Source organism: Eretmochelys imbricata, chromosome 11, assembly GCF_965152235.1.
Source record: "Eretmochelys imbricata isolate rEreImb1 chromosome 11, rEreImb1.hap1, whole genome shotgun sequence".
In the NCBI taxonomy this organism is placed as follows: domain Eukaryota; kingdom Metazoa; phylum Chordata; order Testudines; family Cheloniidae; genus Eretmochelys; species Eretmochelys imbricata.
The window spans coordinates 56,103,277-56,120,147 of NC_135582.1; the positions used below are offsets into that span (position 1 = coordinate 56,103,277).

General features: G+C 43.2%; 1 protein-coding gene across 1 annotated transcript in view; it reads right to left on the reverse strand.

Moving 5' to 3' along the window:
- Positions 1-16,871, reverse strand: part of DNAH7 (dynein axonemal heavy chain 7) — a 294,918-nt gene that overhangs the window by 119,528 nt on the left and 158,519 nt on the right. Inside the window, exons 36-37 of the mRNA XM_077829629.1 lie at positions 2,443-2,598; positions 1,592-1,760 (exon numbers count right to left, since the gene is read on the reverse strand). Coding sequence (XP_077685755.1) covers positions 1,592-1,760; positions 2,443-2,598 — 325 coding nt within the window. The remainder of the gene's footprint in view (positions 1-1,591; positions 1,761-2,442; positions 2,599-16,871) is intronic.

The window sequence follows — 16,871 nt, forward strand, 5'->3', positions numbered from 1 at the left end:
AACTGTTATCATATCCCCCCCATCAGTCTTCTCCAGACTGAACAAACCCAATTTTTTCAATCTTCCCTCATAAGTCATGTTGTCTAGATCTTTAATCATTTTTGTTGCTCTTCTCTGGATTTTCTCCAATTTGTCCATATCTTTCCTGAAATGTGGCACCCAGAACTGGACACAATACTCGAGGTGAGGCCTAATCAGCGCGGAGTAGAACAGAAGAATTACTTATCGTGTCTTACTTACAACACTCCTGCTAGTGCATCCCAGAATGATGTTTTATTTTTTTGCAACAGTGTTTCACCATTGACTCATATTTAAGCTTGTGATCCACTATGACCCCCAGATCCCTTTCCACAGTACTCCTTCCTAGGGATGGGTACCGTATCAGGGTCACCATCTAGTCCCAAAACCTGGTAATACTCTGACTGGGATAGTATTTCAGTAGAATAATGTAAAATCTACTACATAAATTATAGAGTGTGGTGTGCTTGAAATTAGTAAGATACCTTTAGAATCTATTATATGAATTTTCCAGTATACACCCATTTATTTCTGCATTTGCTAATGCCAATTACTAATTTCCAGTATACACCTGCTAATCTCTGCATGCCAGAACACAATGGCATCCTCCACCCAGCATGACCTTGCATGCAGCAGGAAATTAACCCTGTCTTCCTGAGGCAGTTTGTCCTTAAAGTAGTCCAGAAAATTATGTTTGGAGAGAAGGGCCTGATAATTTGAGATCCCTTTTGGCTATGCCTATGAGGCTTAGGAGAACATAAATCCTTAAGGCTTGAACATGAAGGCTCACCAGACAAACGGGATTGGGATGGGGTCTCTCAGAGACTCTAAAAGCAGATTTGCTTTTGTGTTTGTGAGTGCACCCTCTGCTCCTCTTCTCTCTGGATTCAGACACGGAATTGGGGGGATGCACACTTTGGATGATGTATGGGGGAGGCGGGTGACCTGGATCCCTGATCTGGATCTGACTGAGGTCTCATTGAAGGTTTTTTGAAGCTGGAGCTCTTGCACTTGCCATGTTCAGCTGGGGAAGGAGCAACAGATACTGCACTTGGCAGGGATATGCACTGCCCAAGACAGTAAATGCAGTCACTGACTGAAAAGAAGCAGGGCCAAGAAATACATTTTTGAAGCACAGAATCCTGGACATTATCCAAGCCCCACACTGACCAGGAGTGTTCCGCAGGGTGTGGATTCTAACACTAGCCAAGTATAACCATCTAGTAGAACACTAACAACAAACTAGGAATAAAATAACTTTGAATATATTTATAGGATAAAGAGAAAGGAGAAGTTCTGGACAGTGGAGGATTCTGACTCAGATCATGTGGCAATAAGAAAGAACTAGAGAGGGGGGTCAATCCAACCCACCCCTTATACTCTTGGTGCAGAGCAAAAGGACAGCTGGGGTGCAGGAATGGACCAACGAACACTACTTGCAAGAATTCTCCAGTCTCAGGCATATGCACAGTGGAACACACCTATGGACCAGCACTTGAACAGTAACACATTTTCTTACAGGTATGTAGAATTTTATTCATGTATAAAAGAACATATGATGCACATATCTTACCTGCTGGTCCCATCGCACACATAATTTGAACATCCACAAGTTTAATCATGGAGCAGTCTTTAAGGTCATACCAATTCCAGTGATCTAACCACTGGCGAAGTAACTCAACTGGAGGCTGAGCACCATAGACTTCTCGTGCTGGCATATTTACATCATCTACAAATACAACCTGAAAATGAAAATATGAAGGAAATTTGCTTTTCTAAATTTATTTTTAATATGCTTTCTAGACCTGTGAATACTCTGAGATCCACATGGATCTTGAAGGATCCATCAGAAGCCTGGGCAAAGAAGATTCTGGCCTGGATCTTGCTGCCAGATCTCTACAAGCTCTGGACATCAGAGCTCCTGCAGGAGTTATGCTGGAAGCAGCTCACCTGAACATGGATGACTCTAGCATATGCCTTTGAGGGTGAAGTTACACAGTGTGGAGGGGGAAACAATTCTGGGTACCGTGGATTCAGTTTGCAATTATTTGCACTGGTTACTCCTGTGAATATGGGACAGGGAAAACAGCCAAGATATATATCACTCACCTGCTGCCCTTATCCACCCCTCTCCCCCGCCATCCCTTCAAGAAGCTGGAACATTGTGAGAAAGTCTCAAGATAGGTGGAAGAAAGTATATCACAGAAGTATCCCTCTCCCTCAATTCGGTTCTGAGCACATCAACTCCCTTACATTTACATAAATAGAATAGGGAGCAAGAAAGTCTAAATTAGGAGAATTAGAACTCTGCCACTCTAGAATTACACTATGTTAATTATTCCTGCTTAATTTTACTTCTGGTTACAGTTGAGAAATAATGCATTTAAATATTTATTTTGGTTAAAAAAAATAGATTTCAGTTACCATTCGCTTCCCAAGAGGAGGACCATAAACTCCCTTCCTCCTTTTATCCAGCTTTGACATGATAATATTCTGAGTCTGAGCGGCTGTAGTTTGTGCTGAGAAATTAATGAGGAGTGGTTTGTAGACTTCTTTATTCAAGTTATTTAAAAGAAAATGCTGAAAGGATGATGAAGAGAAAAACATTAAACCACATGTGTACATAGATCTGACAATTTTTCCAGTATTTCAGCAAAAGGCACAAGACTAACATTTATTATCAAACATCCATAGGGGACAGTTTCCACATCAACTTTGCAAGTCACTGCTTAAAAATGATGGAATGATAAATGATCCCTAATCATTAACATTCAGATCTCTAATTTTTTATTCCAGAGATAAAGCAACATTCTCAGGATAATTCAAAGTGTTAGGACCCAATTTGTTAAAAGGAAAAAAACAACACCTAAAACTCATCATATATATTTCACATTTTCTCAGACTGTCTATATACTTACAGTATATCATACAAATTCAGTACATAAATCTCTCTTTCCAAACACAACATCTCATAATTCTCAAAACAATCACAGCTCCTCCCACAAACTTTGTATCACTGTCACCATCCCTTCAAGGAAAACTGACAAAGCTTCTTCTCAAGAACCAGTGTGAATTGGTCTTTAAAAGTCTAAACCTACTCCTATTTAAGTCAATGAGAGTTTTGACATTGACTTCAGCTGGAGCAGGACTTAATAGATTACTATTGCGCAGTAAAAGACATTCCCTCTTCTTAAGGGTGGAACTGATCTGGGTGCAAGAGACTAAGAAAGGGAATGAACTGATTTCAATTACAACACAGAATACAAAGTGTACAGTGCTCACTTTATATTATTTTTATTACAAATATTTGCACTGTAAAAATGATAAACAAAAAAATAGTATCTTTCAACTGCAAATTTGACAAAATGCAAAGAAGGTACCAATGTGAAATTTCTAAAGATAGCTACAGTACTCAACCCAAGGTTTAAGAATCTGAAGTGCCTTCCAAAATCTGAGAGGGATGATGTGTAGAGCATGCTTTCAGAAGTCTGAAAAGAGCAACACTCTGATGCAGAAACTGCAGGACCCAAACCACCTTCTGCTGGTGGCATCTGACTCAGATGATGAAAATGAACATGTGTCGGTCCGCACTGCTTTGGATCGTTATTGAGCAGAACCCATCAACAGCATGGATGCCTGTCCTCTGGAATGGTGGTTGAAGCATAAAGGGACATATAAATCTTTAGTGCATCTGGGACGTAAATATCTTGCGACACCGGCTACAACAGGGCCATGCAAACGTCCGTTCTCACTTTCAGGTGACATTATAAAGAAGAAGCGGGCAGCATTATCTGCTGCAAATGTGAACAAACTTGTTTGTCTGAGCGATTGGCTGAACAAGAAGTAGGACTGATTGGAATTGTAGGCTCTGAAGTTTTACATTGCTTTATTTTTGAATGCAGCTTTTTTGTACATAATTGTACATCTGTAAGTTCAACTTTCATGATAAAGAGATTACATTACAGTACAGAACTGAAAAATACTATTTCTTGTTTTTTTACAGTGAAAATATTTGTAATAAAAGATATAAAATGAGCACTGTCCACTTTGTATGCTGTGTTGCAACTGAAATCAATATATTTGAAAATGTAGAAAACATCCAAAAATATTTAAATAAATGATATTCTATTATCATTTAACAGTGTGATTGAGTGATTAATTTTTTTTAATTGCTTGACAGCCCTAATATATATAAGAAACAGGAATTGTGTTTGTGAGGACTATAATTACTGAAAAAAATGCATGAATATATGAGAAACTATGTCATCTTATTCTAAAACAATCTGTACTCATGCTGAAGGGAATTTGTCAAGAAATATATTACAAATTAGAATCTCTGTAACTACTGTCCTAGACCATCTTAATTTCCAATTTTAAAATAAATTATTATTAGAATGAAAATGCATGAAAACTAGAAAGCAGACTTTACCTTTCTATATTGAATAAGAATTTTGAGGGTTGCCTAAATCAGACACATTCCTTCAGTTACAGGAAAGCCGAATTTACTTACAGAATAACAGACTTTGTTTTGGGCCAAATCATGCTTTGTCAAAGAAAAAGGCTGGGAAGCGTCATGAGTTTTCACTTTCATAGTTTCCTCCAAATTATGCTGCAAGGGAGATGCTCTGATATGAAACAGACAGGTAGTGGGTGGCTTCCACAGAAAGTCATGACTCTAATGAAATAGTACTACTTCCATGCCTTCCCTGGTGGAATGGCTCCTTCATTAGTCATGTTTACATTTATTCTTCACCTTCTTCTGCCTCACAAACCCATTCTAACATGGTCTGAGAATGCATCAGAGTATGTATCAAATAATAAGAGAACCTAGATTCCCTAACACCCTGTTCTTTGTTCCAGAATATTCCCTAACACCCTGTTCTTTGACCAGAATATTATCCTTTTGACAGGGCAAGCCTCATTTTATCCAGGGAAATCCCTGGGGAGGGTCTGTGTGAAACCATGGTGAAAAGTTATCCTTGGATTCCACCCTCCCAAGCAGCCATGCTTCTGTCAAAACTGCAAAGCCACACGAACCAAGAATGTGCATGGGGGCCTTTTACAGAGTCAAAAGAAGGAAAGGGTAATGTTGTGTTTGCACAATCTCTTTCCTTTGACAAATGTAGTTCAAACAAGGGGATTTTTTTCCTCCTTTCATCACCTCCATGGGACTATAAAAGGATATAATCTGGCCCTTTGTAGTCAAATAATGTAAAAAACTATATTGCACACGTTTGCAATGAGAAATATAAATGTTTTTGAAAGAGCCCAACCATTTTTTGGTTTTATACAGCTTAAAATGTCTGTTTTAATCTCTGCCAACAGCTATTAGATTTGTTAGATTATACCTTTTAGATCTAAATCATAATAAACTCAACAAAAAGAATATTTAATCCCTACCCTGGATAGAAAAATCTGTACTTTTATAAAGGCAAAGACAAAAGATAACAGAAAAAATAATTATTCAACTCAAGGAAACTACAGAGTATTGTGACTGAGCAGGTGATAATCTTCATGCAGGGTAACAACCATATTTACTTTTCTCTTTTGATCATTTCAAAATTCCCAAAGGAGGAGTGCATACCTATCAAGTCTGTGGATACAGAACTAAACACTATCTTTATCAGATAGAAGCTTGTCATATATTGCATTAGAGAGAGAGATTCTATGATTTAACTTTTGTATCTCTGTGGTAGGTAGTAGCAGCATTATCTGCTCTACTTCAAAGTGTAGTCATCCCTGCCCACACAAGCCTCAGCTTCAGTTGGTAGCACACAACAAAGGCCTCAGGGTAATGAGTGAAGGCCAATGACAGACCCAGACGATAAGGGCTAAATTTCCCAACGATGGTGAAGGTGGATAGGATATGACTGTCAGTGCATGGATTGTACAAGGCAGAAAAGGAACTAGATCTTCCAAATGGTCATTCACACCTTCAGGAACCAATGGCATTTGGCAGAAGAATTCCTGAGAAGGGGGACGGTTACCCCTCTGAAGAAACCTTCTATGTTTCCCAATACCCAAGTAAACAAATGGGCAGCCAATCATGACAGCACCAGGGTTAAAGGCCCTGTTATTGCCAGATCCAGAAGAAGGGGCATGTTTCACATGCATATAGTGGGCAAGACCCAAACCCCACTTGGCTTATTGCATGTCTCTACATGAAACATGTTAACACTGATGGGTACTGAGTACAAGCCAGCACTTGTCAAAGAACTCACTTACTACAAGATCATAATCACTGGCATCATAGCTCACTTGCCATAAAGTGATCAAATTACTGTGGAAGCAGCAACCTTTCTCCACTCCAGTAGTCCAGATAGTAGTCAAGGTGTGGCAGTTATCAGTCGACCTCTAGCACAGATCTTAACCACATAGAACCACATCTTCTTATGGTTACTTTATGCTCAGCTTTAACCCTGCTGTCTGTTGCTGTGGCCAACAGAAGATGCATCACCTGTGGAAAAGGATGCATTCTACCACCAGCTGGCAGTAAAAATCCAGTCAAATTCTACCACATGACACACTGTTAGTGCTCAGAGATTTCAATGTAACTGGTGTAACTGGTTGTGGTTGAAAGGGGTGTGAAATCATGATAGGTCACTTTGGTTTGGATCCCCCAAGTGACCACACCATTCAGTTTCTGACATTGTGTGCTGTCGCGAGTTTCTCTGTCATAGACTTAGGTTTAGGCACTTCAACAACCATTGCTGAACCTGAATTTCAATCAATGGACATGCCATGAAAGAAACTGACCACATAGTGAAATCTCACCAGCAAACTCAGACCATTGACTAACTGCTGCTGAGCTCTCGTTGCGTTATCCAACCCCTCGCAAACCAGATATCCACAAAGTAATCTCCACCATCTTTCCAAGCATCCTGTTGAAGCCATAAAATATACACAGGCCGTCAAAGATCACATAAGTAATTGCGATGCCCTCTTGGATGACATAGAGATTGCCTGGAGTTGATATGTAATGCTATATCATATGCCACCACTGAAACAATCAGCTTCAGAGGGCTGTGCAGAAACCTTGGCTTTCTGAAGAGCCCTTTGATATATTAGGGGGAAAAAATCAGAACACCCAAGCAGGGAGATGTCCAAGAATGTAAGTGACTGAAAGGCATTTTTCAGGCCATATCAAAATGTGACTGTGAAGTCTACATTAAATTCCTTGACCAATAAAGCAGAGGACATCCCAAAGCACAATATTCTGCATCCTGTCTACAGGGCTATCTCATGTGTGGTTGATAGCCACAAACAGCCTTCTAATATTCTCAAGATGAAACCAAATGGCTCTTCCTGCTCATCAATGGACGAAGTCCTGGGAAGATGGCAAACACATTATGAAAGTGTGTACCTTAGAGCTACCTTCAAGACACCACTGACTTCCTGAGGAAACTACAATCCATCAGTGATCTTCCTGATAACACCATCCTGGCCACTACGAATGTAGAAGCCCTCTACACCAACATTCCACACAAAGATGGACTACAAGCCGCCAAGAACACTATCCCCGATAATGTCACGGCTAACCTGGTGGCTGAACTTTGTGACTTGTCCTTACCCATAACTATTTTACATTGGGGACAATGTATACCTTCAGATCATGCACCTGCTGATGACTGCCCAGAGCAATGTGATCTGGCAAACTATATGGCTGAAGACCTAGGGACCAAAACAGAGCCTCCATCACTCAAGGCAATATGAAAGGCCTTCCAAAAGTTATGAAATGGATGTGCTGCTGGAACTGATGGTATTCCACATGAGCTGTTCAAAGGTTCCTTGGAATCAGTGCGCACTGGCCTGAATCAAATGTTTTTAAAAGTATGGGCACCAGACATTGTACCAGCAGAATGGAAACATGGTATCATAATACAAGGGTTAGAGATCTGACATCAAGTTTGGCAACGACAGGCCAATCTCACTGCTACTGGTCCCCAGAAAGGTTTTCATTACTGTCCTGCTTGGCAGGACATCACTTAACAGACACCACTATCCACAGCAATCAGGTTTCATTCCTGGGTGGTCGACAGTGGATATTGTCCTTACCCTCCAGTTTCTGGTTGACCTGCATTGAGAATTGAATTGCCTGCTTCACATGCCATATATAGACATTGAAGCAACTTTTTATTCTGCTGACGGGTCAACGCTTTCACTGTCACTGAAAGGATTTGGTATCCCAAATGTTCTGCTAAAGCTCGTGCACTGTCTTCACACTGGTTTCAGAGTAGCAGCCGTGTTAGTCTGTATCCGCAAAAAGAAAAGAAGGACTTGTGGCGCTTTAGAGACTAACCAATTTATTTGAGCATAAGCTTTCATGAGCTACAGCTCACTTCATCAGATGCATTCAGTGGAAAATACAGTGGGGAGATTTATATGCACAGAGAACATGAAACAATGGGTGTTACCATACACACTGTAATGAGAGTGATCACTTAAGGTGAGCTATTACGAGCAGGAGAGCGGGGGAGAAAAAACCTTTTGTAGTGATAATTGAGGTGGGCCATTTCCAGCAGTTGACAAGAACGTCTGAGGAACAGTGTGTGTGTGTGTGGGGGGAGGGAAATAGATTTACTTTGTGTAATGACCCATCCACTCCCAGCCTTTATTCAAGCCTAAGTTAATTGTATCCAGTTTGCAAATTAATGCCAATTCAGCAGTCTCTCGTTGGAGTCTGTTTCTGAAGATTTTTTGTTGAAGAATTGCAACTTTTAGATCTGTAATCGAGTGACCAAAGAGATTGAAGTGTTCTCCGACTGGTTTTTGAATGTTATAATTCTTGACGTATGATTTGTGTCCATTTATTCTTTTATGTAGAGACTGTCCAGTTTGGCCAATGTACATGGCAGAGGGGCAATGCTGGCACATGATGGCATATATTACATTGATAGATGTGCAGGTGAATGAGCCTCTGATAGTGTGGCTGATGTGATTAGGCCCTATGATGGTGTCCCCTGAATAGATATGTGGATGCAGTTGGCAACGGGCTTTGTTGCAAGGATTGGTTCCTGGGTTAGTGGTTCTGTTGTGTGGTGTATGGTTGCTGGTGAGTATTTGCTTCAGGTTGGGGGGCTGTTAGTAAGCAAGGACTGGCCTGTCTCCCAAGATCTATGAGAGTGATGGGTCGTCCTTCAGGATAGGTTGTAGATCCTTGATGATGCGTTGGAGAGGTTTTAGTTGTGGGCTGAAGGTGACGGCTAGTGGCGTTCTGTTATTTTCTTTGTTGGGCCTGTCCTGTAGTAGGTAACTTCTGAGTACTCTTCTGGCTCTGTCAATCTGTTTCTTCACTTCAGCAGGTGGGTACTGTAGTTGTAAGCATGCTTGATAGAGATCTTGTAGGTGTTTGGCTCTGTCTGAGGGGTTGGAGCAAATGCGGTTGTATCGTAGAGCTTGGCTGTAGACAATGGATCGTGTGGTGTGGTCTGGGTGAAAGCTGGAGGCATGGAGGTAGGAATAGCGGTCAGTAGGTTTCCGGTATAAGGTGGTGTTTATGTGACCATCGCTTATTAGCACCGTAGTGTCTAGGAAGTGGATCTCTTGTGTGGACTAGTCCAGGCTGAGGTTGATGGTGGGATGGAAATTGTGGAAATCATGGTGGAATTCGTCAAGGGCTTCTTTTCCATGGGTCCAGATGATGAAGATGTCATCAATGTAGCGCAAGTAGAGTACGGGCATTAGGGGACAGAGCTGAGGAAGCGTTGTTGTAAGTCAGCCATAAAAATGTTGGCATACTGTGGGGCCATGTGGGTACCTTGATGCAGAAGGGATTAAGCACCATAGAGAGTGTTGAGGCATCTGTCTACCTCAGCTGCAAGAATTGTTCAAATGACTGCAGCAAATCAGATGTCCTATGACAATTAAGTATCACCACCTCCTCCATGAAGTCCATGTCTCTCCTCTGGATGCAAAAATGCACTGAGACAAAGTTCAGGATCTATCAGACCTGTGTACTGCCTGTACTGCCATTTGGGTCAGAAACCTGGACCCTCTTAGAGGCAGATTTGGAGAGGCTAGAAGCATTCCATATGCACTGTCAGCACTAAATCTTGAGCATAAAGGGTTCAACTTTGTCTGAAATGCCATAATCTTGCAGAGACATGGCCTTCCTCCAATAGCCCAATACATTCAAAAGTGGTGTTGTGTGCTCTTTGGCCATGTTGCCAGGATAAACAAAAACACCCCAGCACAATGTGCTCTCAAACTCTCATTGACAAGTGAAGGGGTGCACACCTTTACCCTACCTAGTATCGCCCTGGGGCTGCCCCAGAGATTTGCAGGACTGAGCCAGATCTCGGAACTTCACTCCGCAATGCCTGATATGGTGCCATCAACTGTGATCACTCTGACTGGCACAATGGTCCTCAGTAGTCTATGCACATTTGATGATGATGATGAATTTCTGTAGAAAATATTGCTATGTACATTTCAAGAACACAGTGGTGTATCCAGAGTTTTTTCCACTCTTAGCCTATGTCTACACGACTGCGATAAGTCGACCTACACTACGCAACCCCAGCTACGAGAATAATGTAGCTGGAGTCGACGTACTTTAGGTCGAGTTACTGCAGGGTCTACACCCCGGGGGGTCAATGCGAGAAACTCTCCCGTCAACTTACCTTACTCTTCTCATCAGAGGTAGAGTACAGGGATCAACTGGAGAGCGATCTGCTGTCGATTTGGCGGGTCTTCACTAGACCTGCTAAATCGATCGCCAGTGGATCAATCTCAGAGCGTCAACCGCAGCTGTAGTGTAGATATAGCCACAGTCTTCCTTCCTTTTCACAAAAGTTCTTCAGTAAAGTTATTACAGAACAAAACTAGGCCATTAATGTTGAGGCAGGATCTTTTATCATTTAGTGAATTTTATCATGCTGAGGGGGGAGGGAAGGAAGAGGAGGAAAGACATAAAATTTAAAGACCATAAAACGAAGACTTCCTAAACAGTTTCATTCCATCATAAAACTAATAACCCGTGAATATTTTTAATCACAGACTAAATACCACTGTAATTAATACCACAAGTATTCATTTTGTTCTTAAATATCAAAACAGATACTCACATTACAAGTAGAGGTTGTCAGCCTGGAAGGACATAAAGGACTTTGAGGATATCTCAAAGAGACTGGTAGGGGGAATGGGCATTGGAGCTTATTGACTCTTCCAAATACAAGTATTACGCTCACATCTCTGGCACATTATGTCAACACCAGTATACAGAGGGGCCAGATTGTGCCCCCAAGCCTTCAGGATATAACTTTAGGGGCATGTTAGACTAAGATGCATAGTAGCTTCAATGTAGTGCTCTCCCAAGTGTAAGTTTGCAGTTCTGTGCAGAATTAAGAAAACTTTCCTTCTCCCTCTTCTCCCATGTAAGACATCAACATAGCACAAGGAAGGAGTTTATCCAGATCTACAATAGGTTAATTCCTGAACAACAAAACTGCCATAGAAAACTAATAGACCATTGCCGCCTTAGACTTAAATATTGACACACCATCTCCCCCTCTCAAATCTCAAATTTAAAGGCTGTGTGTAGGGGGTTCTGCAGTGATCAGGAGGTGCCAAGTCTCCCACTCCAGACCACGCAGCACAAGCAGAGCCACTCAGAGGCTGCTCCTGGAGCAGCCTCTGTGATGCCTGATTTCCCCTCCCTTTTCCTGATAGGGAGATTTAGTTGGTGAATCCATATAGCTGTGGATTCGACAGACACACTGCCACCTCTCCCTGGTCCCATCCCTGCTCTATCCCATATGCTGGTACATATAGAGCCCTGTGAAGCATGCAGCACTGGAAGTCCCTTTAAGCAGACTGCATCCTGCCCCACTGCCTAGAGCAACAATACTCCATTGTACTAATTCCATTGTCTATCATGCTTTACATGTCTGCAAAGAGTGGTGGAGGCAGGATTTGCCACATAATTCTTGTCAATTCTGAATGATGAATTAGAGTTGATCCAACCATTTCATCATGCAAATTAGGATCCTTTTAAAACAGTACTCAAAGACTATTCTTTTGATAGTCAAATGACAAAATTAAGATGAAAAAGGTACTACTCAGTGACTGAAGATAAAAAAAAACTATTGTACCCCAAAATAATGAGTCAATAATTTCAAAATGCTAACAAAATCTGCCTTCCATTACACAGCCTGACATCTCTTTAGACAGATGAAATAACATTTATAGATATATAAAAAAAAACTAGCTTGCTTTCTCATTCAAGTACAGAAAGTTGTATGCTTTCGACAAGACCAAGCTTCCTTTTGATTATAATTCATAAGCTTTGGAAAACATACCCTACCCTATACCATCACTTACTTTAAATGAATGTGTTTCTATTATTTATGTTTCTAATTTTATGTGTTAGGCACTTATGTACTCAAAACTAAAAGCCCTGCCTTATTCAGTGCACAGGATGGATGGTGCCCATGTAATGAGTCGCTATTACATGTTTTATCTTCATTTCAGTGTGCTGAGCGATTTCTTATTTATTATACATTATTCTAACCCTGCTCTGAAGACAGTTATTAATTTCCTCATGGGCTTTTCTATGGCATTTATCACTATATACCCAAGTACTTCACAACATTAATTAATTTATCTTCACAACACCCCTGTGAGATGAGGTGGCGGTAGTATCCCATTTTACAGATGGGGAATTGAGGCACAGAGAGACTGAGGCCTTGTCCACACTACGAAATTACTCCGATTTTACAGAATTCGATTTTTTGGAAAAGATTGTATAAAGTCTAGTGCATGCATCCACACTAAGCACATTAATTCAGCGGTGTGCGTCCACAGTACTGTGGCAAGTGTCGACATTCTGAGAGGTGCACTGTGGGTAGCTATCCCACAGTTCCCGCAGTCCCCACTGCCCATTGGAATTCTGGGCTGAGCTCCCAGTGCCTGATGGGGCCAAAAATTTGTCACGGGTGGTTATGGGTAAATGTTGTCAGTCAACCTTCCCTCCGTGAAAGCAACGGCAGACAATCATTTTGCACCCTTTCCCTGGATTGCCCAAGCAGACGCCATAGCACGGCAAGCATGGAGCCCGTTCAGCTCACCGCAGCAGTTATGACCATTGTAAACACCTCCCGCATTATCATGCAGTTTATGCAGAACCAGAACCTGAAAAACCAGGCGAGGAGGCGACGGCAGCACGGTGACGAGAGTGATGAGGACATGGACACAGATTTCTCTAAAACCGCAGTCCCGGGCCATTTGGAGATCATGGTGTTAATGGGGCATGCTCATGCCATGGAATGCCGATTCTGGGCCTGGGAAAAAGCACAAACTGGTAGTACCGCATAGTGTTGCAGGTTTGGGATGATTCCCAGTGGCTCCGAAACTTTCACATGTGTAAGGGCACTTTCATGGAACTTTGTGACTTGCTTTCCCCTGCCCTGAAGCACAAGAATACCAAGATCAGAGCAGCCCTCACAGTTGAGAAGCAAGTGGCAATAGCCGTGTGGAAGCTTGCAACGCCAGACAGCTACCTGTCAGTCGGGAATCAATTTGGAGTGGGCAAATCTACTGTGGGGGCTGCTGTGATGCAAGTAGCCAATGCAATCATTGCGCTGCTGCTATCAAAGGTAGTGACTCTGGGAAATGTGCCGGTCATAGTAGATGGCTTTGCTGCAATGGGATTCCCTAACTGTGGTGGGGCTATACACGGAAAGCATATCCCTATCTTGGGACCAGACCACCAGAACAACCAGTACATAAACAGCAAGGGGTACTTTTCAATGGTGCTATAAGCACTGGTGGATCGCAAAGGACGTTTCACCAACATCAACATGGGATGGCCAGGAAAGGTTCATGGCACTTGCGTCTTCAAGAACTCTGGTCTGTTTAAACGGCTGCGTGAAGGGATTTACTTCCCAGGCCAGAAAATAACTGTCAGGGACATGGAAATGCCTATAGTTATCCTTGGGGACCCAGCCTACCCCTTAATGCCATGGCTCATGAAGCCATACACAGGCACTCTGGACAGTAGTAAGGAGCTGTTCAACTATAGGCTGAACAAGTGCAGAATGGTGGTAGACGGTGCATTTGGATGTTTAAAGGGTCGCTGGAGCAGTTTACGGACTCACTCAGACCTCAGCGAAACCAATATTCCCATTGTTATTGCTGCTTGCTGTGTGCTCCACAATCTCTGTGAGAGTAAGGGGGAGACATTTATGGCGAGGTGGGAGGTTGAGGCAAATCGCCTGGCCGCTGAATACATACAGCCAGACACCAGGGCGATTAGAAGAGCACAGCAGGAAGCGCTGCATATCAGAGAAGCTTTTAAAACCAGTTTCATGACTGGCCAGGGTACTGTGTGACACTTCTGTTTGTTTCTCCTTGACAAAAACCCGCCCCCTTGGTTGACTCTAATTCCCTGTAAGCCACCCGCCCTCCCCTCTTTTGATCACAGCTTGTTTGCAAAGGAAATAAAGTCACTATCATTTAAAAAACATGTATTCTTTATTAATTGATTATAAAAATAGGGAAATAACTCACAAGGTAGCCCGGGTGAGGTATGGGAGGAGGGAAGGAAAAGGCCACTTCAAAACTTGTTGAATGAGAGCCTTCTGTTGCTTGGGCTGTCCACTGGGGTGGAGTGGTTGGGTGCCCGGAGCCTCCCCCAGCCCACGTTCTTGGGCGTCTGGGTGAGGAGGCTGTGGAACTTGGGGAGGAGGGACGGCGGTTAAACAGGGGCTGCAGCAGCAGTCTGTGATCCTGCTGCCATTCCTGAACCTCCACCAGCTGCCAGAGCATGTCCGTTTGATCCTGCAGTAGCCCCAGCGTTGCATCCTGCCTCCTCTGATCTTCCTGCCTCCACCTCTCATCTCGATCGTCCCTCCTGTCCTCACATTCATTGGCCACTTTCCTGTACTGTGCTACTGTGTCCCTCCACACATTCTGCTGAGCTCTGTCAGTGCCAGACGACTGCATGAGCTCAGAGAACATCTCATCACGCGTGTGTTTTTTTTGCCGCCTTATCTGAGATAGCCTTTGGGATGAAACATTTGCAGCTGCTGGAAGAAGAAAAGGGAGTGAAGTATTTAAAAAGATACATTTTACAGAACGATGGCTAAACTCTTTCACAGTGAACAACACTATTCACATTACATTGCACATGTGATTTTGGTACAAGGTCGCATTTTGCATCTTATATTGAGTGCCAGCGGCTTTGGTGTTAGAGATCACACACGCAGGGTCGGGCAACAGAACTCGGCTTGTGGCGGCCATGGTAAGCCATAGTCTTTCAGCTTCTGCAACCTTCATAACAGCAGCGCCCTCCTTTCCCATACCAAGCAAAGCCCGTTGAGTTGGCCATTTAGTGCTGTGGTTTTCATGTTAACGTGCAGCAGCAGAAACCAAACTAACCCCGCCCCACCCAATTCTCTGGGATGATCGCTTTATCCCTCCCCCCACCACGTGGCTGGTATCAGGGAAGATCCCTGCTAGCCAAACATGAACAGCTCAGCACCAATGCACCCCCCCCCACCACTTGGCTAACTGCGTGGAGGATTTCTTTTCAGCCACAGGCAAACAGCCCAGTAGGAACGGCCACCTCTGAATGTCCCCGTAATTAAATTCCAGGTTACCACGAACGATATCACTTTCCTGAGGATAACACAGAGAGATAAAGAATGGATGTTGCTTGAATGCCAGCAAACACCGGGACCATACGCTGCCAGGCTTTGTCAGGCAATGATACCAGATTACTTGCTACTAGTATGGCGTGGTAAAGTGTCCTACCATGGAGGACAGAATAAGGCTGCTCTGCCCAGAAACCTTCTGCAAAGGCTTTTAGAGTACCTCCAGGAGAGCTTCACGGAGATTACCCTGGAGGATTTCCGCCCCATCCCCAGACACGTTAACATTGTTTTCCAGTAGCTGTACTGGCCACAAATGCATCCCAAGTACTCAGGGCAAATTAATCATTAAAAAACACTTGCTTTTAAAACATGTACTAGATTTAAAAAGGTACACTCACCAGAGGTCCCTTCTCCGGCTTGATTGGGTTGGAAGGGTATTTCAGTCAGGATGATAAAAAGACCCTGGCTGTCGGGGAGAACGGTATGCTGTGTGCTCTCCTCAAGCTCGTCCTCCTCCTCCTCCTCATCTTCCCCGTCCGCAAAATCCTCAGGCATGGCGGAGAGTATCCCATCATCGGAGTCCACGGACAGGGGTGGGGTAATGGTGGTGGCGTCCTCTAGAATTGCATGCAGCTCAGCGTAGAAGCGGCATGTCTGGGGCTCTGTCCCAGAGCATTCGTTTGATTCTTTGGTTTTCTGGTCTGCTTCTCTGAGCTCCTTAAGTTTCACGCGGCACTGTGTTGCGTCCCTGCTGCAGCCTCTGTCCATCATGGCCTTGGCGATTTTTTGAAATGTTTTGGCATTTCGTCTTTTGGAATGTAGTTCTGATAGCACAGATTAGTCTCCCCATACAGCAATTAGATCCAGTACCTCCCCCATTCGGTCCATGCTGGAGCTCTTTTTCAATTCTGGGACTGCATGGTCACCTGTGCTGATGAGCTCACCTGGCCAAACAGGAAATGAGATTCAAAAGTTCCCAGGGCTTCTCCTGTCTACCTGGCCAGTGCATCCGAGTTCAAAGTGCTGTCCAGAGTGGTCACAATGGTGCACTGTGGGATAGCTCCTGGAGACCAATACCATTGAATTGCGTCCACACTAACCCTAATTCAAAACGGCGATGTCGATTTCAGGACTAATCCCCTTGTCGGGGAGGAGTACAGAAATCGATTTCAAGAGCCCTTTATGTAGACAAAAATGACTTCGTTGTGTGGATGGGTGCAGGGTTAATTCAATTTCACGCTGCCAAATTCGACAAACTCA